Source organism: Haliotis rubra, unplaced genomic scaffold (assembly GCF_003918875.1).
Source record: "Haliotis rubra isolate DU_JTF1 unplaced genomic scaffold, ASM391887v1 Scf525, whole genome shotgun sequence".
NCBI lineage: Eukaryota > Metazoa > Mollusca > Gastropoda > Lepetellida > Haliotidae > Haliotis > Haliotis rubra.
The window spans coordinates 157348-184726 of NW_025767219.1; the positions used below are offsets into that span (position 1 = coordinate 157348).

General features: G+C 38.6%; 1 protein-coding gene across 2 annotated transcripts in view; it reads left to right on the forward strand.

The window, feature by feature from the left end:
* LOC124252813 (alpha-(1,3)-fucosyltransferase fut-1-like) overlaps window positions 1-27379 on the forward strand; it is a 29977-nt gene that overhangs the window by 526 nt on the left and 2072 nt on the right. The window contains exons 1-3 of one of the 2 annotated variants that reach the window (XM_046686486.1): window positions 8550-8672; window positions 9434-9555; window positions 25858-25958. In XM_046686486.1, coding sequence (XP_046542442.1) covers window positions 9529-9555; window positions 25858-25958 — 128 coding nt within the window. In that variant the 5' untranslated portion in view covers window positions 8550-8672; window positions 9434-9528. Of the gene's footprint in view, window positions 1-8549; window positions 8673-9433; window positions 9556-25857; window positions 25959-27379 lie in introns of those variants that run through there. The other variant, XM_046686487.1, reaches the window with a different exon arrangement.

Sequence of the window (27379 nt, forward strand, 5' to 3'; positions counted from 1 at the left end):
TTTTAGTTGCTTGTCATTGGGTGTTATATATTTTAGTTGCTTGTCATTGGGTGTTATGTCTCTCAGGTGTTTGTCATTGGGTGTTATGTATTTAAGTTGTTTGTCATTGGATGTTATGTCTCTTAGGTGTTTGTCATTGGGTGTTATGTATTTTAGCTGTTTGTCATTGGGTGTTATATATTTTAGTTGTTTGTCATTGGGTGTTATGTCTCTTAGTTGTTTGTCATTGGGTGTTATGTCTCTTAGTTGTTTGTCATTGGGTGTTATGTCTCTTAGTTGTTTGTCATTGGGTGTTATGTATTTTAGTTGTTTGTCATTGGGTGTTATGTATTTTAGTTGTTTGTCATTGGGTGTTATGTATTTTAGTTGTTTGTCATTGGGTGTTATATCTTTTAGTTGTTTGACATTGGGTGTTATATCTTTTAGTTGTTTGTCATTGGGTGTTATGTATTTTATTTGTTTGTCATTGGGTGTTATATCTTTTAGTTGTTTGTCATTGGGTGTTATGTCTCTTAGTTGTTTGTCATTGGGTGTTATGTCTCTTAGTTGTTTGTCATTGGGTGTTATGTCTCTTAGTTGTTTGTCATTGGGTGTTATGTATTTTAGTTGTTTGTCATTGGGTGTTATGTATTTTAGTTGTTTGTCATTGGGTGTTATGTATTTTAGTTGTTTGACATTGGGTGTTATATATTTTAGTTGTTTGTCATTGGATGTTATATCTTTTAGTTGCTTGTCATTGGGTGTTATGTCTCTCAGGTGTTTGTCATTTGGTGTTATGTCTCTCAGGTGTTTGTCATTGGGTGTTATGTATTTTAGTTGTTTGTCATTGGGTGTTATGTCTCTCAGGTGTTTGTCATTGGGTGTTATATCTTTTAGTTGTTTGTCATTGGGTGTTATGTATTTTAGTTGTTTGTCATTGGGTGTTATATATTTTAGCTGTTTGTCATTGGGTGTTATGTATTTTAGTTGTTTGTCATTGTGTGTTATATCTCTTAGTTGTTTGTCATTGAGTGTTATGTATTTTATTTGTTTGTCATTGGGTGTTATATATTTTAGCTGTTTGTCATTGGGTGTTATGTCTCTTAGTTGTTTGTCATTGAGTGTTATGTATTTTAGCTGTTTGTCATTGGGTGTCATATCTTTTAGCTGTTTGTCATTGGGTGTTATGTATTTTAGTTGTTTGTCATTGAGTGTTATGTATTTTAGTTGTTTGTCATTGGGTGTTATATCTTTTAGCTGCTTGTCATTGGTCATTGAGTGTTATGTATTTTATTTGTTTGTCATTGGGTGTTATTTCTTTTAGTTGTTAGTCATTGGGTGTCATGCATTTTAGTTGCTTGTTTTAGGGTGGTTTGTGTTTTACTTGTTTGTCATTGGATGATATGCATTTTAGTTGTTTGTTTTTTTGCGTGTTTTGTATTTTAGCTGTTTGCCACTGGATGTTATGTCTTTTAGTTGTTTGTATTTGGATGTAATGTCTCTTAGTTGGATGTCATTGGGTGTTATGTCTAAAGTATATTGTAAAACTTGTTTATTCGCTGCTATATGTTTGGTCACATGAAAATGGTCCAAATTTAATCTAACTGGATTATATCGCCAGAGATGGCTCATCACCACATTACAACCACTCAGTGATTCATTGCGGTAATTACAAACACATCTAGCACGTCTCCCAAATTTATGTAACCAGCTTATACGGAGTGAATAATTCTTCGCGAAACGGTCTGGATAAATGAAACATGGGCAGTTGGTATATCTAATCGTATGTACATAAGTAAACACCGTCATGTCTAACTAACGGTTTCCTCGATTTAAAAGCTTGGTTGCTGTGTGATTTATATTTAATCACTAGATTCTATTTTGCGGTTGTGTCGAGCCTCGGATAACTCGAAGTATTTACGTAAGTGCCTTCAACTTCGACACAACGGTGTTCAGCTTTATATGTTCCCAGCATCGTTTAATTGTCATTTCTGAGAGGGTAACGGGTGACAAAATAGACACAATCAGAAAGTCTGTACCGAGGTTGTGCATAGCGACGTTATAGAGATCTATACCTAAACGTCGCTTTACAGTTTAATGTAAATTTAAAGGTTTTCTCCATAACTTGTGTCTCCTATGTTATAGCTATAGCTTGTTCGGATGATGTTTTTCTCGGATGAATGAGAGTAGCTGTAGCTGTTATTTGTCGCAGATACACTTCTAACTAGTAGTGTAAGCAAAATCTGTTCATATTTTCATATGCGTCCCAAGTGACACATGTCTGATTAAAACCACACATCACAGAACACTGCTTGTAAACATTAAACTCATATTACAGTGCAATAGGAACACGATCTGATTGGATTATTAAGTTTACTTTTTATATTAACCACGCCGGTACAAAAATTACTTTCTTGACTTTTTATATGTTATCAAACATGACAGCTCGGCGTCTTGACACTTCGTTTACTGTTACTGATATATGTCGATAGCACTAAAATGTTAAAAATCCTAGTAATTTCTGGAGTTGGGTTAAAAACATCGGAAGCAAGTCGTGTACAGAGCTTCGTATAATCCCATGAAACTGAGCCTGAAGTTAGTTGATAAAAACATAAATGAAAGAGTCTGGTTTGAGTAAAAATAATAATATCGAAATTAGGCTTAAAAACTATAATCTTCTACCAAAGTGACATCATTGGCTTTCCATACAATTATATGTCGTCGAACAAATTACAGTGAAACCAGAGTGAAAGAGTGAGTACATTTGGCCAAGGGACTGCTATTAGGCCTGAGTGTACTGATATAAATGTATATGCTGGTGATCGTGATCGGTTACCTCAGATGCAAGTCAAGGTTCCCTTGTTCCACACATTGTTGAATACTAACAGCCACGGAATTTTAAAAAGTAAAAATAACTCCGTGTTTCTGCTGTGTAACCACCTCGCTCAATCATGAAAGAAATGTCACTGGAAGAACCTAGTACGTATCTACGAAGTATGTACAGTCAACTTTGATGAGTCAAGCATACGATTATCTCGAATAAAAACCTTGATCCCTGCATAGTCGTTCATTCATCGAACCTCAAATAACTCGAATAATTACTTCGGTCCTTGCATACAACGGTGCTCAACTGTACATCTGCATGACTAATATCAAAATGTCTTGTAACATATAGCATATGCATGGCTTGGTAAAAAATATTGTAATTATTCCGGACATGTCTTGCTATAAGCGAGTGGCGCCAACGTTTTTCAAGTAATAGAAATTATTCCTACGCGACATATCCTGTTTTGGCAGTTTGGATTATGCGGAAATGTGTTTAAAATTACCCACCAACACCCACCACCCCCACCCCACCCTCTCTCCCCCAATAACGGTATTACAACCATTCAACAGAGGGAAATATAATTATGTGTTATCAAGACCAAACTCCAAGTTTAAGCACATGCTTAGCTGTTTAGCTCACTCAGGTATAATCAAGCTTTAGGGTGATGCAGATCATTAAATATGGACCAGATAGTCCAGTGATTGACATCATGAGCATCGATCTACACAACTGAAGTACATATCGTACCTTTAGGCGCCTTCTAGGAAAAGCATTGGTTGCGGCATGCAGACCAATTCTTCACGGAGCGTAAAGCATAGTTGTGATATGTATAAGGCGTTTTTCTTAATAAATATGAAAAGGAAAACAATAAAATCCCACTCAAACAAACAAACAAAATCCCGACAGGCTACAACCGCTTTAAATAACAGATTCCTTCTGGTAGCGTGTATTCGAATTAACACTTTTTTCGAGAAAAACACATTTCCTGAAATGATAAAACATCTCTCTTCACAGAGGAAACAGATTTTGAGAAATGGTGAAACATTAAAAAACGTGCTGCAATAGAAAAAAATATGTCAACAGCAGCACATATCGAGCCCAGGAGTATCCAACTTATCTAATGAACCTCATGGGGTTTCTAGACGACAGCTAATTGTTATTTTTGTTCAAGGATAACACATTTAGTAGCGGATGTGGTTGAACAATGCCAAGGACGGCGCCAGCTTGGGGAAAGCAGGCAGCATGTGCTCGATGAACTGGAACAACACGGGCAGAAATATAAATACATGCAAGGGGTCGGGTTCCATTGCAAAGTAAACAATGATTGTGGAAGCATCGTTGGTTCCCGCAGTTAGACGCTGAGACAAAGGTCTATTTTTAACCTCCAAGCGTGTAGCGGATCTTAACGCATTATATGAAGCTGGGCATATTCCTTTGTGAAATAAGCATTTCCTCTAAGAAATATTTATTTCCAGATCCAGATGTATGGGTTCAGTTGTGTAATGACACTGATCAGACGAAGAACATGTTTGCAGCTTCAGGGCATATGGTACACGTGGGTTCTGGATTAAACAGTGGGCGAGCATTTCCACCATCGTACATATCTAAAGTCAAATTCACAGCAACCTTGCAAAATGGATGAAAGAAAGAGCTGGGAGAGAAATAGAACTTTCAAAATTGATGAATTTATTAGGATATCGAGAAAAAGAATTCAAATTAAATTCAAATTAGATTAACAATTAGAATTATGATTTTAAATCACACTTTGACTGAAAAATAAACAAAACATATTTAAATCTAATATTTGATTCGCTACCATATTTCAAACATATTGAACAAGAAATACTCAACAACAGATTTGCATCCACAGAAATATATCATAAAAACAAAAGGTTCATGAGATTTCTGCTTCTATGTCACTATTTACTCCATTAACCCGCAACAGTATTCAAATTACAATTAACACGTTTGTGTCATCTTGACACTTAAACACGTGTTATTTTTATGCATCCACAGATACATTTGATATTTTGCATGTTTGTAAGAAACTGCATGTGAACTATATTCTGACACAAGTGTACTTCGAAACGAAATGTGATGATACGAACTTCAAATGAATTATTCATATATATTCAGGACAGGTAATTGAGCCCTTATGTAAACAGCATGTCATTATTGTGTTGCACGGGTATTAAATGTCATCGCCGTTATCTTCTTCCGACGTTGGAGGCGGTTGGGTAGCCCAGTGGTTTAAGCGCTAGCTCGTCATGCCGTAGACCCGGGTTCGATTCCACACACGGGTACAATGTGTGAAGTCCATTACTGGTGTCCCCAACCGTGATTTTGCTGGAATATTGCTGAAAACGGCGAAAAACTAAACTCTCACACTCTTCCTATTTGCATATGGTATGTGATGATGAATAGAAAAAATGTTTCACGAGTACTCATCACAGAAATGTCCTTAAAAAAGCTATATTTGTTGAAAGGCCCGGGTTAGTCATACATATATTGTAATGGAAACACAACCAATTTAGGTTTACATGAAATCTAGCCTATTCACTCAGCATCAGAAAATGTCCTGTGCATAAACCTCACGTCACACATCAGTTGAAGTTAAGCAGCGTTGAGTGCGGAGAGTCCTTGGATGGGCGACTGTGGCAGCTTAACTCCTGAGAGTTTCTAGGACTTTAGTCCTGCCCCACAACTAAGCACATGTGATTCATGGGGTCTCGCCTTAGGCAGGTGAGTTTGTTCTGTTCATCCAGCCTAAAATGGGTACCCGGCGGGATATGACATGTGACTATTAACCCACTAGTGCCTCACATGCAGCTTAAATTAACCGGGCTAATAAAGATTTGATTGTGCACTTTGAGCAGGGTATGAAGCCTGGAAAAGCACGATATAGATATTGAGCATTATTATTTTATGCTATATTTTAGAGGGGAGAAATATATGTGTCATAACAGATATATCCCACTGTATGTTGGTATTTGTTCAACTGAACCAAACATGTTCGGTTTCTTGGTGGTAATGTAATGAGGGCTGTAGGAATCTGAAAATAAATAAACATTTTAACCTCATCACCAGAAAATAGCCAGTCTTGATTGTCAGCCAGAACCGATTCCAATCTGTGGGTTCTAAACGGCGTTAAAATGATATGAATATAATGCATAAGAATAAATAAATCCATCTGATATTTACACTTAAATGTGTTGACATTAGCACTGTAATGCATGATAAGCATGAAGCTTGGTGTTTGGTATGGAGTCGCAGAGGTTTGGTCCTGAGTTTTTTGTTTTCTCCAGTGTAGATTGTGCCACAAAGAACCACCTAAGTCGATGTTTGGTTACATGGGGGGCTGGATATTGCCCGATACAGGAGAAAACCAGACTTTGAGGTCATAAATTATTTTACGGATATTTCTTTTCCAGGAGTTTTTTGTGGGCTTGGTGTACAGCTTTGCAGTTTCTGCCTTTTCGGGAACACCTCCTTACGATGCAGGTGGTGGGTTGGACAAATGTGCTCAGCATCTGTAATAAATTAAATATCATTCCCTTTAAACCGCATCATCCCAACACACGCTGACAATTCTATAAATGTCTGGAGAGGTTACTGCGATTTCTCGACAGACACTTCAGCTACTTGTTTTGACTCGCATATAAAGGCTCAGGATGATTGTGGTTTATGTTCCTTGATTTATCATGAAAGGTTGACATTTGAAAGAAAACAATACACTCACTAATTCACACTCACTCACGCATCCACCCACGCACTCACTCACTGAAATAAGTGTGCTTTTAGATGTGTTAGTGTTTTGTGGACATATATCGCTCCCCCGAATGTATGGCTAACTGTTTTCACATTCTGTGTCCTCTGTATGTAGGATCGGAAAAAACAGCAGATCCCTATAAATCGTATCTTTATCCTCTACATCAAGAATTAAGAAGCAAAAAATAATATCGTAACCCCTTCCACGGCGACGAGAAACAACAACACTTTCCAAACACATGTTGACGAGTTGATGAAAAGTAATTCAGGGCAGTAAAATCCAGGGGATAAAGTCGAGGAACTGAAGTTCAAATCCATAGAGAAAACAAAACAAAACTAAAGTTCAACTGGGCGAGATCACAAGCAATACATATCATATATACAATTGTATTGAGAGAGGATTAAGGTCGTAGTGACCGAAATGATGTCCGATGCTGTTCCTTAAGGTGAGGGCGATGGGGTAGCCTAATGGTTAAAGCGTTGGCTCGTCACGCCGAAGACCCGGGTTCGAATCCCCACATGGGTACAATGTGTGAAGCCAATTTCTGGTGTCCCCCCGCCGTGATGTTGCTGGAATATTGCTAAAAGCGGCGTAAAACCAAAACTCAGTCAGTCAGTCAGTCAGTCCTTAAGGTGACAAGAACCATACGGTTCTCAACCTTCCCGAACACCTGGTATTATTACTAAATACATGTTCATGACAAAGTTGAAATCATACAATCGACTCTGCCCGTGGCAAAGATTTGTTATGAATAAATAAAGAGATCTGTCGCTTTTATTTAGAAATCTGTGAAGCGGTATATTTACGAGGACGACGGTACAGAGTCACTTTGGCTACAGCCTTGTGTCAACAAGTTCATGCTCCAGTGATTTTAGTTTTGCTATATGTGATCTATGATTCTATGAGCATGTGACACGTAAATAACATATATGTCTTCTTCTCTTCTGTGATCGTCTTGTTTATGAGGGAGTTATTCTCTGACTGCAGAAAGGTCAGGTGATATTACAACTCAATCGTGATAATAGATATATGCCTGTATGTTTAAACATATATATTCACATAAAGTTGTTGGCATTAGGAACAACCGAGATTATCCTATTCAACGTATTTATTAATTAGATTTAAGACCTGACTGTATGTTTTAGTTCATTAATATGGTATGAATAGAAACATACAATAGCAAACTGTCTTCATCGCCAAATGGACAGAGGAAGGTCGGGTTCGAACCCCGACCGCAACATTACGGAGTATATTTCACTTGTTCTGTTACGAGAATGGTGGCACAATGGGATATTCTGTCAGGATTCGCTGATTCGGGATCGAATCCTAAATTTGTACCCATCACTGTCGTGTGTAAAACAGCTTTTTATTGGTGTAACCAAACTAGTAAACGTCTTCGACCTGACGGCTGGCTTTCCTGCATATTACTCTTATATACTAATCACAATACGTTAAGATCAACGAATTCTGACAGATTAGCTGTAATGATTTGAAAGAATAGGTTGATCCTTATATTCTTTTGACTAGTTAATTATGGAATATTGCCAAGGTGACGTTCACGATCATCTCATTTGTGCATTACCACAAGTTATATGTAGACATATATCGATTCTAGCAGCAATGTCGATTAGTCCGTTGTACCAGCAATGAATGGTTGCCATACAGGTTGACATTTAGTAAATTCAAACCTTTCAGCGCCTGGGTTTTGAACTCACCAAGAAGCTGTAAATGTAATTTGAGTGGGCACTGATTCAATGACAGACATGTTTTATTTCAACTGTGTTCCAAGCACAGACACAAAATTGGGGTTAAAAAAATCTAATCCCATATACGTAAAATTGACGTCTTTTTTATGACGACATAAATCGCCTGACATCATTCTTTTTTTTCCTTTTTAAGCATGCGTGAGATATTTAAACCCACATATATTAGAAACAGAATGTCGAGAACCAGTTAAACGTGATAGGAAATTCGACACCAAAGTCGTGTTTAACACAACGTTCACTGAAGCCAACAGAGGAGCAAGTTGGATTGACTGGTTTAATGTTTAACTCAGGAACAAAGGATGATATGGCGCGATGAAGAACTTTTTGACAGGTACATATTCTCAGTTATTTACATCACACACCATTCATATTGTTTGTAACAGTAAAGCCAAACGAGTGTCTGTGTTTATGTCAGAATAGCGACTGCGATTTTGAGCGACTCTCCGCGTTGCATCAAAGGATACACAAGTCACGTGAATGCGACAGAAAGGCACAGTGAACCCACTGTAGATTTGCTGATACATACCTAAGTACAATTTTCTTGTCTTTCTGAGTTTAAACTCTCATATGTATCTAATTAATTACTTAGGACAGTGTTTTTAATCATGCTCAAAAGTTATACATAGCATTGTGTGTCATTGTCAGTTTGATATTATTATATTTTCTAAAATATGTTATGAAGAGTTTGGGGTCATGTATGGTTGAACATTAAAACATTAAAACATCAGTTAATCCCTTTTACCGTACGTTTAGCATGTATATCGTGTTAGATACCAGGATATGCAAGAAATGGTCTTGAAACTTTTAACTACAATAACAGAAATTGTAAGTTTTCATTAACAATCCATCACCATTTTTATTGCAAAATAAATACGAAGATTGAGGATGCTTAGCAAAATGACAAGTTATGTTATGCTATGCATCCCTTCCTTAAAGTTCAAACAATTTGTTTAAAAGCATTTTTTTCGTTATGTTTACATGTAGATGTCACCACGTTTTCTAATAACCTACATAATAGATTAAGCCTTGATGCGTATTTATATTTATCATGTAGCCAGTGGAAGGATTAACAAGCAGCGGAATCTGTTTCAGTGTGTGTGAGCCGTGGAGTCACAGCTAATATCCGTAAAGAGTGTTGGGAAAACAGTTTGACCTAGAAATTATCACAGAGCATCTTGCAAGAAATCATGGCGTGTCCTACTAGGCGATTGCTGGTAAGATCCTTGAGAAACTACGACAACTTCGATAGGAAAGTACAAGCAAGTACTTCTAAGCCATTGCTTTTTGCCAATTAAGCTGCTTTAATCAAATGTGGTTTTCATCAAGATTTACCATTCTGCTTCATATATTCCAAGGCTGTAATGGCTTTCCGCACCGGCTGAGAACCATATCGGTGTTGTATAACAATCATAATAATCTACACAGCTGTTATATGACGGGACGGAGGTAACCTCGTTGTAACTGGGAGGACATACGGGTTGCTGATAACACACTGATAATGATAGAATGTGCGTGGACATCCATGGGGGCCTTCCTAAAGGTACTATCTTTGTTTTACGTTTTTGTTCTGTTCTTATGAATGGGTCTCTGTGATTGTACTTTGCATGAATGACTTGGCTCTTGACACGTGAAGAAACTTACAGTTACCATCATGTACCCCGTCCGTTATGCACACGCACACACACACACATGTTGATTATTACACACACGCAAACGCACACACACGCACCCGTACATATACACATATATGTATAAAATTGTATATTTAATTATTAATAAAAAAAACCATCCATCCATCCACCCATACATGCATACATGCATGCATGTATCAATCAATCCATCCTAGCATGTATCTATGCATTCATACATACATACATATACACGCACACACACACATACACACAGATATACATACATACATACATACATACACACACACACACATACATACATACATACATACATACATACATACATACATACATACATACATACATACATACATACATACATACATACATACTACATACATACACACTTATACATACATACATACATACATACATACATACATACATACATACATACATACATACATACATACATACATACATACATACATACATACATACTACATACATACATACATACATACATACATACATACATACATATACGAACATACTTATACATACATACACGTTTCTGTAAATGTTAAACTTGAAAAATATTATATATGGATCTTGCTTTCGAAGTGGTTGATGACAGTGTTCTAATAGTAGGGCAGGGCACGACTACGTCTTCGTGGGCACCTGATGTCACTGTTTTTTCGGGGCGGTTTGCAGTTGGGTAGTTTAGTGTTTAAAGCGTTTGCTCGTCACGCCGAAGAGCCGAGTTCGATTCCCCACATGATGGGTACAATATGTGAAGCCCATTTCTTGTGTCCCCGGCCGTGATATTACTGGAATATTGCTAAAAACGGCGTAAAACCATACTCACCCACTCACTGGTTTTTCGTGGTCCATTTATATCAGTTTCAATGCCACTGCCTTTTACCCCAGTAGAATCTCCATCGTTCCGTTATCAATACTTGTTGCACTGTGGAGCTGACGGTGTATATTTATGACATTGTGTATTTTCAAACTTATGTCAGACTGGCAGTAGACTAGCTAACGCTTAGTATACAGTACAACCAGAAATTATTGAGAATTTAATATTGTAAATTGTTTTTAAATTTTCACTCATTACTCACGTATTAAATGTGAATATTAGCAGAACATAACTCCAGATTCAAAGACAGGTGAACAGTTAGTATTTTTGTCAAGTCACCATGGGCAGCAATGCAGGCTTCAATGCGGCGGGGCATACTACTAATCAAAGAAGTTAGAAAGTCGTGGTCCATGCTGTCCCAATATCGGACCACCTCTTCTTTCATTTCAGCAATATTTGTCAGATGTTTCTTATTGTCACTTTCCTTCATAAGTCCCCAAACATTTTCTATTGGATTTAGGTCAGGGCTATAGCTTGGCCAATCTAATAATGTCATATTTTGGGTCCGAAACCAGGCCGGTGAATGCTTTGAACGATGTTTTGGGTCGATGTCCTGCTGGAAAATCCAAAACTGTCCATAGAACACGTGAGCAGATGGAAGTAAATGTCCCTCGAGAATCTCTGTGTACCGCTCACTGTTCATATTCCCTTTAAATACACAGAGGGGCGTTGCCCCTAACACAGATATGCCATCCCACACGTTAAATTTCGGACTGTACTTTAGGCGCTGATACAAAGGTTTTTTAGTTTGTTTGGTCCAGAATTTCAGTGTATTAGGAAACAGCCACACAGAACTTTCCTCTGAGAAAATCACAATGTCCCAGTTACAATTTCTATGCTGTAAGCACCAGTTCATCCTTCGCTCCTTTTGTTTAGGTTTCATGATCGGTGATGGAATTCCTCGACTTTTCTGCCAACCCATTGCATGCAGCTCAGTTCTAATTGTCTCCTTAAAGACAGCCACAGTTCCTCTATCAATCACATCCAACCTTAAGTTTTCTAAACTCCTTCGTTTGTTTTTAGAAACAAGAAAATGGGGGCCGCCTCCTGTCACCGACAGTCAATTTTCTGGGCCTACCTGCGCCTCCCTGGTGCTCAATGCCATATCCATTTGCAATATTTTTCAAAACACGATAAACAGTGGATAAAGGGATGCCTTATCTACTTGAAATCACTTTAACTGATCTGATGTCCTTGTTATAATACTCTAAAATCAACTTCCTCTTCTCTAAACCATCCATACTGAGGATCACTGAAAATGTCGTCTGCTAGCAAGTAAACAAAGGGGGATGGGGATAACTCTTCACAAACTAATGAAACGGATTAACGGAGTTGTCTCTCTTGAATGAAACCAAGCACTTGATAGCTGGTCAAGGTTGTTTATACTAGAAATCCAATTAAACATATTCCTAATATTCTCAATAATCTCTGGTCATACTATATATGGAATTTTGATAGCAATTATTCTTAAAGTGAAATGGAGCGTCAGTGAGATCTGACCTGAGGAAATCTAGACGTGCTTCATTTATGGTTTTAGCATGGCAGAAAGGGCTGTCCCAAAGGAGAAAATAATGCGGTTCGGGGACTGTGAGACAGACAAGATTGGCAGTTCTGTTTTTTGACCGTGGGTTCATTAAATTCCTAAAAAGGGAACAAACGTTCGTGGGTATCATGGTATTGTTTGCCATTTCAAACACACATCAACGTACATACATTCTCTGTTATATAAAGACTATTGAGGTTTATGCGGATTCTAGAATGTAGTAGCCTTCTTGCGGATAAGGGTTGTGTTGTTGCTGCAAACCAACGTTCGGACAACGGCGCTGGATATGACGGCATAAAGAGATATTTGATATTCGAAAGTGTAACACAATAACAATGCAAAGACACATGATGTCACTTTTCTTGGAAGAACAATGAGTTGTCTTCTCTAGTAAGACAATACACCGTGTATCATGCAGTGGAGTAAAGAGTGCACTTACTCTAACGATCAATTAATGGGAAGATCCGGGTTAGAATTGGCCTTCAGCAACCATGTTTGTCTGAAGAGGCGATTAAGGGGATCAGGTGGTCAGGATCGCTTGATTGGTTGACATGTGTCTTCGTATCCAAATTGCGTAGATATATGCTCATGATGTCAATCACTGAACTGACTGGTCAAGACGGGATATTTGCAGAGAGGCATCATATAGCTGTGTGCGTCGTTAAACAAACACACAAACAAACAAACAAACAAACAAACACACAAACAAACAAACATACAAACAAACACACACACACACAAACATACAAACGAACATACAAACACACAAACAAACAAACACACAAACAAACACACAAACAAACATACAAACAAACAAACAAACATACAAACAAACACACAAACAAACAAACATACAAACACACACACACAAACAAACAAACAAACACACAAACAAACACACAAACAAACATACAAACAAACACACAAACAAACAAACACACAAACAAACATACATACAAACACACACACAAAAAACCACACAAACAAACGAACAACCAGTGGCTTATTGGGTGTAGGAATCTACTGTCATGTTGCATTCATGAATAGGTATCAGTGAATCAGTGAGTTAAGATTTTACGTAGCATCGGCTCTATTTCAGCCACATAGCGACGAGACCACGCCTACACACATACATTTTCTTCTTAGTTTAAATGAGTTTTCTAAAGTACACATTTATTCGTTACGTTATTATTTTCGAAGAGAACAAGTTATAGCACCAACTTTAAAAACAACAATTTGCATCAGTAACAAACAACATGCAATAGTAAACTTTTCAACACAGTAAACAACTATGACCTAATTCATCTAATTTTAGATAACATCGGCGTAACCCACGACAGTGTTTGCATGATGTTTGCAAAAGTATTCCGGAGTATGAAACATGTTATATTTGGGATTACACTTTATTAGTAAAGTACAAATTCTAGTACTCTTTTGGGTTGAGTCCCATCAGGGATTCGAACCCACACCCTCAGAATCAGGCACCAAATCGCCAGCACACAAAGTCAGCCACGTAACCCGCTCAGCCACCGCGACTTCCACCAAACTGGTGGTCGAAGAACTGGTAGTCTAGACTGCGGAATTTATGTACCCCTCTAATAAGTATAAATTGGCACGGCTCCCACAACTGAAAGCTTTGATAATACACAATGCCATTTAGAACGTGGTCAAATGCAACGTATATTATATTTGGGATTACACGTTCGTAGTGTTGCATTTGGCCTCTTTCTAAATGGCATTGTGTAATCATAGCTTTCGGTTGTGGGAGCCGTGCCAATTTATACTTATTAGAGGGGTACACTACCAGTTGTCCGACTTCCATTTTTGTGGAAGCCGTGGTGGCTGAGCGGGCTTGGCGGCTGACTGTGTGCTGGCGATTTGGTGGCTGACTCTGAGGGTGTGGGTTCGAATCCCGGATGAGACTCAACCCCCAAAAGTACTAGAGTTTGTACTTTACTAAGAAAGTGTAATCCCAAATAAAACATATGGTGCATCTGACCACTTTCTAAATTGCAGTGTGTAATCAAACAGTATGAAATATTTCATTTCCTACAGTTTTCTTTGAGTTTAATCTGATTTTCATATAATTTCAATTTTGGGATAATGCGATCTTTTCAACTGACAATGCATCAAACTACATCCTTACACCTTCGGCCAACTTGAGCCCATCAGTGGAGAACGAAATACTCCAGGATTAACCAACCTCACCTGGGCGTTAGTAAGTGCATCCAGGATTAACCAACCTCACCTGGGCGTTAGTAAGTGCATCCAGGATTAACCAACCTCACCTGGGCGTTAGTAAGTGCATTGTTAACGAAGGCAGGCGTGTATGTAAGGTATACCGGTCGATGTATGTTATTTCAGGATGTGAATGCATCTGTGGTATTTTTATTGATTCAACTGTTGGTCGAGGATTGTATCCATTGCTTTTAGAGCGAAAACCCAAACGGACCGAGGTTTACTCAGAGAGAACGATTGTGATAACGCGGAATACCTGACAGTGTACATCTGCGAGTGAGTATTCGTGTGATGTATTCTTAAAGCTTGTGATGTATCCTTGTGTTAAAACACGTCTCCTGACTTCCTGACACCGACAAGCTACTAATATATACATTACGTAGACATTAACGAGATGACATGCATCAAAGAACAAAAATATTAAACTATATAGAGTCACTATTGTTTTAGGCAAATGTTTTTTCATGCTCATTGTTATCCACCCTGTATTTGACCCGTGAAGATCCGGGTTGGACTTGGTCTTCAGCAACCCATGCTTGTCGTAAGAGGAAGATGAGCAAACAGATGCTACTGTGTGTGAGTCTGGGCTGTTTAAAACTCGCATCGTAATGAACTTTACCTCCACATCTAAAATTAAATGTACATGTAGACTAACAGTTAGTCTCTGCCATGAACATATTTTACAGGAAATAAAAGTTTTTAAATTAAAATTGTAAATACAATAAACAGGAGCCCAGGACTTTCTTCATTTTCTAGACTTGCGTGGGCTTTCTTGGATATATTTGCTTCAGGGTCTGTACGACAGACTAACGTAACTGTGAAGATCCAAGATAGAATTGGTCTTCAGTAACCCATGCTTGTCGTAAGAGGCGACTAACGGGATCGGGTGGTCAGGCTCGCTTGGTTACCTGTCATCGTATCATCCAATTGTGTAGATCGATGCTCATGCTGTTGATCATTGGGTTGTCTGGTCCAGACTCGATTATGTACATACCGCCGACATTTAGTTAGCATATCGCTGTGTGCGGCGTAAAACAACAAACTAACAAACCGTCCAAACTGTATTTTGACCATGTTTTGACCATATTAGACATATTTCTATGGACGTAAGCTTGTTGCCGAGTTCTTAAGCTACAACTACCGGACCCATGAACATCTGGATTAGAAGTTCAGCAACTCATGCTTGTTGTAGGAATCTCTTGATAGTAGCGAGAGACCAGACTTTCTTACATGGTTGATGCAAACCCCAGTACCTTAGAACAGTGCTCGAAACGTGGAACACTGGTTTGCCTGGTCCAGAATCGATTATTTACAGTCGACCGTCATGTTGCTGGGACATTCCTGAGTGATGGTGTACTTAGTGTTGATGTGTGTGCTATTTAAGGACCGGTAGTACATAGGATGAGCCTTTTTCCTCGTAGGTCCAACATAAGGATTCGCTTGTCATGAGTTCGAATCCCTTGTCAACCCATTGATTGTCAGTACACCAGATTGAAAAGTGTAAAAGTTGTGTTCGTCAAGAAACTTACTAACATTACATCAGGTTACCTAGGAGGTATTATTTGCATTTCAAAACAAATAAATCTTAATATTCCCATAAATATTGATTTCCAAGATAATTAACATCTGGCGTACTTAGTATCCTGGTCAGAAGTTATGTATAAACTGCTTTATTACTCTTATGAATGAGACGAAATATCTCTACCAAATCCAAATCTCAGTAAAAAGATTACCCTTCAAGCTTGTGAGATATTATCAACCCCTCGCCCCTGCTAACTTGAAAGGGACAGACATATTTTAGCTTATCTCGGAGGAAATCTGAGATACCATATTAGTAGAAAATTAAATGTAAAGGAAACACGTTTTTAACAGAAAATGTGCACATGTGAGAAAAAAAATTCACTTTCCAGGTCATAAACACATGGATCGAGCTAACAGTGAACCCGATAAAGGATATTTTCACCGCGAATATTTATAGTATGGTAAAAATGTGAAAAGTGAAATATGTACAGATTCAAAAGTGATGGCGTTGCTAAAGGAACTGATCCGAAATAATTTTACAAATCAGTGTTAAAAAGATAGGTTAGTGCAGACTAACGCTTAGACTCTGAATGTATATAATTTTCATGGTAAGAAATAAACCCATTTAAATTGAAACGGAGCGGGAGACTTTGGATCTAGATTTTGTCAAATAATCCATGCTCGCCTCAGGTTGGGTTGTAGTGACTTGAATGCTCATTGTTTTGCTGGACATATTTCAAATAATCCGAATTGTGCATGTGGGTTATCTCTCCAGTACTTCTTTTGTTGCCCATGTTATGACTCAATAAGAACAGATAGATATTTCTGAACTAATGGTTTTGACTTGAATTCAGTTCTTTCTTCAAATAGATTCAAATTATTCTAAACTCTTATGTATGCAATTACCATTAAATGTAATTTTGTAGATATTTTCCTATTATTATCCAAGTTTTACCTTTGTGGAAATATTTGCTTCTGTACTTTGGTCTAGAAGCCAGACCCCCAAAATGGTGAAAATGTGGTGCAGTTCTGGCGACCGAATGGAATGTGATTTTTCACCATCAGGAATGATTTGGCTTTGATTTAAAGCCGGTTGTCATCAGCTACCGTGCGTGACTACCGTGCAGGGGCCCTTTTAAGGTGCAACATGTCATGTCAGTTATGGCAATATTTTAACCGATAACTGGATGGTTTAATTTAATAACTCTGGTTTGATTTGACCGATTTTCATCAAAATAGTAGTTTTGGAATGCTCAGACCATGATGTAAAATTGTGGACAATAATATTACATGTATGTTCATCGCAAAAATATTTTGGTAAGGTCAAAGGTCAGTTTTAACAGAAAGGGCATGTGATGAGAAAATGTGAGTCGAACTTTACAAATTAAAGGTAATTTTTCCAAAATTATGTGTTTCTGATTCAGCTATATCATTTGAAGATCATATATACCTTTGGTTGGCACTGTATGCGTGAAAAACCATTACAAGGAAATAAAGGTTGGTACTTTGTATTGAGATCAGCAAAACATAAGATAATTTTAGCTCCATGCTTTACAAAGTATCAACAATACTAAATATGTCGAAGATACTGTTGAACTATCATACAAAGTTTCGTTTATTGACATTCTAGAAGAAACAACAATTCAGCTGATGTCAGAAGGAGATATGTTTTGATAAGTGTCAGTATTGCGCTGACATGCTGTGAAACCCTTAAAGCTGATGGATAATAATATGACATCCTAATGGAAGGTTTACAATTGACTTTATGGTGTTCCATTGTTTCTGTTTACAATGTGAAATATTACGACTTTGGGTTTCTTTATTTATTTTACACCGACAAAAGATATGACACACTGATCACCAAATATACACACCCGTCATATACCTCTGAAATACACAGTATTCCCAATACATTCCTTTTGATTGTAATATAGGTGATGTAATTTCCGACTCTTTTCTAAGTTTACTTGGGTTCGAAATATGAATATTTCCTTAGGTGGGAAAACATTTGTAAATTTGCAAGTTTTCAAATGTTTGCATGGCTTAAAACCTTGTGCATCATTCCGGATATCAAGGGTATGTATTTGAACACATTGTATATGCTCATGTTACCAGTACTAAAACAAAATGGTCACAGAAAATCTGGGTTCACATTGTGTTATTCACATTGAGGTTTGATAGTTGGTTAGGCTATGCAATATGTTGTTACTCTCTCCTGAAGAAAATAATCATCCTGATTAAGAGATCGCACAAGCAATCGTACATACAATGTACTTGGATTAACCTTTCCATATTCCATAAAATATCAAGCAAATATTCATTATCATAAATACACAACGTTTCTCGGCTACTAAGAAGCAGCCTAGTTTCACAGCATGTCATTGCAGCTGGAGCGTGAAGTGACACATATATAAACAATATTGACACTTATCAAAACATATCTCCTTCTGACATCAGTTGAATTGTTGTGTTTCATGCATGTAGTGCCAACCAAAGATATGTATGAACTTCAAATGATATAGCTGAATTATAAAAACATAATTTTGGTAAAATTACCTTAAATTTGTAAAATTGATGAAGTTGCAAATAAGTTAAGACTAAATGGTTTCCGTGGACCTTCTTCAACTTCATAACTGTGCATGTAAAAGTCAATGTACAGGAAGGTGTCAAAGAGGTTGAACCTGTTGTGTACTTCAGCATGTGTATGTGGACTTGAAACATGTTCCCGTGATCTTGACATTGTTGTCATTGGCTAACGTGTCAATGTAAAGCATGGACATAGTCCAACAGTATCATCGACATACATGGTATCGTTGACTATGTAAAGCATGGAGCTGTTACTGTTGAACAGACATTATATAATATTTTGCTGATCTCAATACAAAGTACCAACTTTTTTTTCCTTGTAATGGTTTTTTCATGCATACAGTGCAAACCAATGGTATATATGATCTTCAAATGATATAGCTGAATTAGAAAAACATAATTTTGGAAACAATTACCTTTGATTTGTAAAGTTCAACTCATATTTTCTCATCACATGCCCTTTCTATTAAAACTGACCTTTGACCTTACCAAAATATTTTTGCGATGAACATACATGTAATATTATTGTCCACAATTTTACATCATGATCAGTGCATTCCAAAACTACTATTTTGATGAAAATCGGTCAAACCAAACCAGAGTTATTAAATTAAACCATCCAGTTGTCGGTTAAAATATTGCCATAACTGACATGACATATTGCACCTCAAAAGGACCCCTGCACGGTAGTCACGCACGGTAGTTGATGACAACCGGCTTTAAATCAAAGCTAAATCATTCCTGATTGTGAAAAAACACATCCCGTTTGGTCGCCAGAACTGCACCACATTTTCACCATTTTGGGGGTCTGGCTTCTAGACCATTTGTTTGAAGTACATTTTGATTGTATTATGTTGCACTGAAAGCAGCGGCACGTACATACAGTATATAAGCTTTCGCCTTGTTGTGCCAATCCATAGTCATGTTATTTTTATTTCATGAATAAAACATATTTATGAAAAAAGATGGGAGACTCAGTCTGATGAAATCTAGACTTTCCTTATCCACGGCTTTAGCATTGCAGAGTAAGGCTGTAAGGAAAATAATGTGGTTCAGGGACTGTGAGACGCCCTGCCGGTAACAAAACATCCAGACATTAGACTTTGGACCTGTAGACTGTCTCGGTTGAGATGACGGCGGAACATTTGAAGTCGTTGTACTGCCGGTGTAAACATACTGATATCCCGTTGCCCGATTGGAGCTAGCACACTGGTACAATGGTTCCTTGCTTACTATGTCCTAACCCGGATCTTATTTATGGTCAGTTAGGACGCAGTGGTGTACTGCCGGTGTAAACGCACTGATAGCCCGTTACCCTATAGGAACTAGTAATATATTTTGGTATACAGGTTCCTGGCTTACTATGTCCTAACCCGGTTCTTATTTCATGGTCAATTTGGATGCAGTGATGTACTGCCGGTGTAAACGTACTGATAGCCCTCTGCCCGAAGGGTTCTGGAAATATATATTGGTACACTGGTTCCAAGCTTACTATGTCCAACCCCGGATCGTATTTCATGGTCGGTCAGGACGCAGTGGTGTAATGCCGGTGTAAACGTACTGATAGCCCGTTGCCCGATAAGAGCTAACATACTAGCAGGTACATTGGACCCCAGCATACTATGTCCAGCCCCGGATCGTATTTCATGGTCGGTTAGGACGCAGTAGTGTAACGCCGGTGTAAACTTACTGATAGCCCATTACCCGTTAGGATCTAGAAATATACATTGGTACATTGGTTCCTATCTTATTATGTCCTACCCCAATTCTTACTTCATGGTCTATTCTCAGTGCGGTGACAAATGCATACCCTGTCGAAAACCATTGTGTCGAACTTTGATATGCCGAACTTGCAGTTGTCACGAAGTAAAAGCGTGTTCCTTGCGTATTAATTGTTCCGTCAACATTCTGTGGTAGAGTCGAACCTCGGATAACTCGAAATGTCTAGATTCCCTTCAACTTCGAAACAACGGTGTTTAGCTGTCATTGGCTTACACGCACTGCCAAACACTATTTTGCTTATCACGTGACCGGCTGTTTCTCTCACCATCATCATCATCATCATCATCATCATCATCATCATCATCATCATCATTATCATCTGTCAAACTCGCAAACCATATTTGATTGTATGACTTCATGACCCAATCTTTGCTCATTTGTTAAACAATTTGTTTCCAGTCAGTTATGTAGTAACACTTGTAACATAATTGTGATTGGCCAGCTGTCCTGTTGCTATGGCGCGACGTAAAATAACACCCACTCGCCGTTTTATGCCATGTTTAGGGTACAAATCAAACGCAAACATGCTAAATACATACGCCACAATACATATCTGATAAACTGAGGCGAAACGAAAATGAAAAATATGCCTCGTGAGAAATTACAGGCATTATCGTTGGCTCCAAATTCAGAACATATGTTTGGTAAATGAATGTTTACCGTAATAGTGTTCAATGGTGAGAAACAGTAAATGGGGTCAGTAAGCTAATAGGTACATTACCTTTTGCTCGAACGTTTTGGTGCAAGAATGTATGAAGTGTCAATGTCATATGACTATGGAATGACATCCCCTTTCCGCCCCAATGTGTAGGTTTGTCTGTACTAATAGTCCACACAAGTATAGGCTCAGATGCGTGTGTGCTGCAGCAGAATGTATCAGTAGGCTTATCCGATACACTCACATGAACAAAGGCTTTACTGTGGCAACAACATTCACAAGGAATCGTTTATGTTGGATCATTTTGTTCTGTCAGGTTTGTCTAACAGGCGAGTCTGCTGGCCAACATGTACAAATGGGTTTGTCTGCAGCGCCAACATGTACAAATGGGCTTGTCTGCAGCGCCAACATGCTTACACCCACATGCACAAAGACAGTGTTCTCCTGCAAAATGATGTACTAAAAGGTTTGTCTGATGCGCAAACATGTACTAAAAGATCCTTGTTTGATGCGACAACATGTACTCAGATCCTTGTTTGATGCTCCAACATGTACTCAGATCCTTGTCTGATGCGCCAACATGTAATAAGATCCTTGTCTCATTCGCCAACATGTACTAAAAGATCCTTGTTTGATGCGCCAACATGTACTAAGATCCTTGTCTGATGCGCCAACATGTAATAAGATCCTTGTCTGATGCGCCAACATGTACTAAAAGATCCTTGTTTGATGCGCCAACATGTACTAAGATCCTTGTCTGATGCGCCAACATGTACTAAGATACCTGTCTGATGCGCAAACATGTACTAAAAGATCCTTGTCTGATGCGCCAACATGTACTAAGATCCTTGTCTGATGCGCCAACATGTACTAAGATACCTGTCTGATGCGCCAACATGTACTAAGATCCTTGTTTGATTCGCCAACATGTACTAAGATCCTTGTCTGATGCGCCAACATGTAATAAGATCCTTGTCTCATTCGCCAACATGTACTAAAAGATCCTTGTTTGATTCGCCAACATGTACTAAGATCCTTCTCTGATTCGCCAACATGTACTAAGATCCTTGTTTGATGCGCCAAAATGTACTAAGATACCTGTCTGATTCGCCAACATGTACTAAGATCCTTGTTTGATTCGCCAACATGTACTAAGATCCTTGTTTGATGCGCCAACATGTACTAAGATCCTTGTCTGATGCACCATCATGTAATACGATCCTTGTCTGATTCGCCAACATGTACTAAAACATCCATGTTTGATGCGCCAACATGTACTATGACCCTTGTCTGATGCGCCTGCATGTACTATGACCCTTGTCTGATGCGCCTGCATGTAATACGATCCTTGTTTGATTCGCCAACATGTACTAAGATCCTTGTTTGATGCGCCAACATGTACTAAGATCCTTGTTTGATGCGCCAACATGTACTAAGATCCTTGTCTCATTCGCCAACATGTACTAAAAGATCCTTGTTTGATTCGCCAACATGTACTAAGATCCTTGTTTGATGCGCCAACATGTACTAAGATCCTTGTTTGATGCGCCAACATGTACTAAGATCCTTGTCTGATGCGCCATCATGTAATACGATCCTTGTCTGATTCGCCAACATGTACTAAAACATCCATGTTTGATGCGCCATCATGTAATACGATCCTTGTCTGATTCGCCAACATGTACTAAAACATCCATGTTTGTTGCGCCAACATGTAATAAGATCCTTGTCTGATGCGCCTGCATGTACTAAGAAGCCTCTCTGACGCGCCAACATGTAATAAGATCCTTGTTTGATGCGCCAACATGTAATAAGATCCTTGTCTGATGCGCCAACATGTACCAGGAAGTCGCGATGGCTGAGCGGGTTAGACGGCTGACTTTGTGTGCTGGCGATTAGGTGCCTGACTCTAAGGTCCTGACTCCGCATGGGACTCAACCCAACAAAAGTACTAAAATATGTCCTTTACTAAGAAAGTGTAATCCCAAATATGACACATGTTACCTCTGAGCACTTTCTAAATGGCATTGTGTGATCATGTACCAGAACGCCTAGATATGGCAACAGTGTGTTCTGATAAGCGTGTGTGCAGCACCATGTACTAAGGGAGCCTGTTTGATGTGCTAACATGTATAAGCAGACTTATCTGTTGCTGTAACTTGTACTGGGAGGTTTGTTTGTTGCTCTCTCGTGTACTAAGATGCTTGTCTGATGCAGGGAAATGTGCTGAGAGGCCACTGAATTCCATGCAGTGATGTGTATGTAACGCTGCTTGATAATGTTACTCTGGAATGTCTGGGAAAGATTCGATCATAGCAGACTGACGTAAAGAGAATCGTTTTAATAAAAATAAACACCAAGTAGACCCAGAAATCGATGTTTTTATATATCGAACTACGAAAGTTAGAGTTTGCTTGTGTGTTTCTGTAACGCCATGCTCCACAAAGGGATCCAAACAAAGACGGAATTTAAATGATGAAACACTACTTCCTTATGAGAAAATGTTTCAGAACAATTCGTTATGTGCGTGCCACAACACTACTGGTTTGGATATATTGTGAGGTGTCAACGTTCCCGTGAGCACGTTATACTATCTAGACGTGCCTTGACTTCGTACTTTGATTTTCATAGCTGAATAAGCACGTGGACCTGTCACCTTCAAAAATAAGATGTGTTCACGTTCACTGGCGAGGTCTCACAAGGTTACCTGTTAATTAGGAAGCCCTTCATAATGTTTTGCCATATCAAGGTGAGATCGAACATACATAAATGTATACGTTTTTACTAATGTGTCCGATTTATGTTGTCTTTGTTCTAAACGACAGAAAACAGAAACGTGTGTATAAGAACATAAAATGGAGAAAATAAATGTAACTCTACTAATTCGGAACTGACGCAAAATGATGTGTAACTGATTACACAAAAGCCTTATTATTTCTGTAGATGTTCTTTCCAGAATCACTTCCGGCTTTCCTCTCACCATTCGTAGCCAACTTCGTATGGTTTCGGTACAAGCCACATTGCCTTTTTGAGGGTTACGGAAAGGGGCGAGTATTGACGAATGATGACATTCTTCGACAAGGGGGCGACTCTTCTAACGGGTTACTCAAAGGGGAGTCGGGCTAGATATTCCTAAAAGTTACTAGCCCGCAAAATAATTCACTTGCCCGAAATTTGAATGTAGAAACTAAACAAAAGATTACAAAAATAGATTCGAATAAGATATTGTCGGCATGACACGGGTTTCATCATTAAGCTGCAAATATGATGAACATATTTATCAGGTCATAATCTTGCATATTATAACTTACTAAGTCGGTGAGAGTGGTATAATTACAAATTGACTCCAGGAAAATTCACCATCCACTTGGGTCAGTGACTGGAGATTTACTGACCCGACTGGATTTTTACAAGCCACGGGTTAACAGGCCAGTGGCTACTTCGCACACTGGTGGTGACGAATGTCCTCGCATAATAAGATATTCCGATATTACATGTTTTTTGTCGTTGTTGTTTAACGCCACACTCAGACATATTCCAGCTAAATGGAGGCGGTCTGTACATAGACGTGCCTGGACAAAACAATCTAGAGATTCACAGTAGCGACAAGTATCTTACTGGTCAGGCGCATATATTACAGTAAAACTACCGTTATAACGAACTTAAAGAGATGATCAATTTTTGTAATTCGTTCTACGCATTTCAACTAAAAAGAGAAAAAATACAGAAAGAGGTCGGGACCAAAAGAACCAGTTCGTTATGTACGTGTTCGTCATAAACGTAGTTTACTGCTGTTTCCAAACGGACGTCAGCCCTTACTAAGTCACAAAAGCACCCGATGACGTTTTTTCCAATTACTGAATCACTCAATCACCCCTAAGGCAGGTAAATCTGCATCAGTAAATTACTTCCAGTTGACTTACTGGGTTCATGTAAATTAATTTTTAATATGCGAATTATATATCCAGAAGTGTGTTTTGAATTTTAATGACTAGTGGTTGGGCTTGATGCCAGCTATTTATGGCGTCGAAATCATAGCAAACAGGTGTTTGAGAACAGCGAAATCGAGTACAACGGAAAATTGCCGATATCGTTTTGTATTACAGTAACGGCAAATATACATTTCCGGATATGTTACGGACGTAATGGGTCTTCCTTGCATCCAATTTTCAGTAAAAGTTGCCCAGGGTTTGAATTAACCTTGTGCAACTCATACCTGTGACTAACGGAGTACAGTGGTAAGATGCGCTGACTTTACTTATGCATCTCATTGTATCCCAGTTGTGTAGATGCTCATGATATCAGACACTGGTTTATCCGGTTCCTTGTTCTTAGTGGATTATTTAAAGACCGTTGCCTTATATGGCATACTGCTGCATACGACTTCAATCCATTAATCCATCCATCCCTCCATCCCTCCCTCCATCCATCCATCCATCCATCCATCCATCGACTGACCGAGCAGCCAGACAGTCAATCAAAGTTACCATTACCTAATACAACAAAGTCAGCAACATATGTTCTCGTGTATAAGTAGTCTGTGGTCTGTTTCATTCGGGTCAACACACCTGTCTGCCCTCACAGCCTTTGTTAAAAGGCCTCAACATATATGCTTTCACACCTTTTTTTGTTTTGCAGAAGATGTTGTTTCCGACACGGACGGTGCGTTCAGTGCACGTCGTGTTGACGGTGACGTTCGCAATTTGTACATTCGTGCTGTCAATGAGGGAGATTTCCAGGTAATTATCTTTCACCTATTGGAAGAAGTCGAACCCTTCTAATAAAATCATCGTTGTTACACCTAACGGTACACTTATCAAATGCTTATACAACGTTTTCATGGTTTTTTTAAAAAAAAGCTACTTTGCTTACTTTTTGTATGTTGTTACTAATTTTATTTTTCTCTTATTTATGTATGAGAGAATTAGACTATTCTCAAAATATTTACTTAACTTTTAAACATGCTTCCAGAAAAAAATATATAACGTAAAAAGTCCAGGCAGCTTGAAATGAAAGGCAACAAAACTAGTTTAGATAATCAGGAGGCTATGTTTATGTGTTTCTCATTTTTAACTTTTAACTAGTAAAAGAGCGTTTGGGAGAAAAATAAATGAAATAGACAAAATGATAAAATATATGCTTTGCACTAATCAGTTACTTCGTGACAGCCTTTATGCTATGTAAACTTATGGTGTAAAATTGACTTGGGATACCTGGGAGACAAAATAGAAAAGGATAATAAGGTATTGAACTGATCCTCGATAATCTCCAGGGTATACGTTACGATCACTCTCCACTATACACTGGATGCATCCACGGCTTGGCCCGATAATTATATTACCTCCCTTTGCTGGCTCCGCATTCTCACAGTAGCCAATCCGCTAAGCCGCCGTTACATCCGAGCTTGCCAGTGTCAACAAAGATAGCGGTCGCAGTCGCAAAGGTTTGTTCGCAGCGCCACTCAGACTTTCGGGGAAATCATACTGACAAATTGACAGATCTGAAACTTTAAAACAATATATGAAAGAACTCCTTCTACCTCTTTCAGAGTACCTCTGCATCAACTGTGTTGCTAAGTTTAAACGGTTAGATAATTTAAGAAGCGAAAGTGAGTTTTGATTGGTTCGCTCAACTTCCCAGCGTAGACACCTGATTGGATAAAAAGCCAGCTAAGGGGGGTAATAAAATCATCGCCCTAAGCCGTGGATGCATCCAGGGTATAGTGGAGAGTGATCGTAACGTATACCCTGGAGATTATCGAGGATGATCATGGGTATGCTTCGTACAATAAGTCGATACAATGCACTAGAATCGAGTCCGAATAGGGCAGTGACTGTTAATTCGAACTGCCGGGACATCGTCTTCTCCGTAGTTTGATAAGCAGATGACCGACATGTGTCCATACTCGCGATAAACGTTTGAGACTTGCGTCACCTCCAGTCCTCCCACATTTAAGCTGAGATGACGTTACAGTGAGTGAGTTAGTTGTACGCCGCTTTTAGCAATATTCCAGCAATATCACGGCCGGGGGCACCAGAATTGGCTTCACACATTGTACCCATGTGGGGAAACGATCCCGGGTCTTCGGCGTGCCGAGCGAACGCTTTAACCACTAGGCTACCATTCCGTCCCAGATGCCGTTATAGAATACAGGTATAAA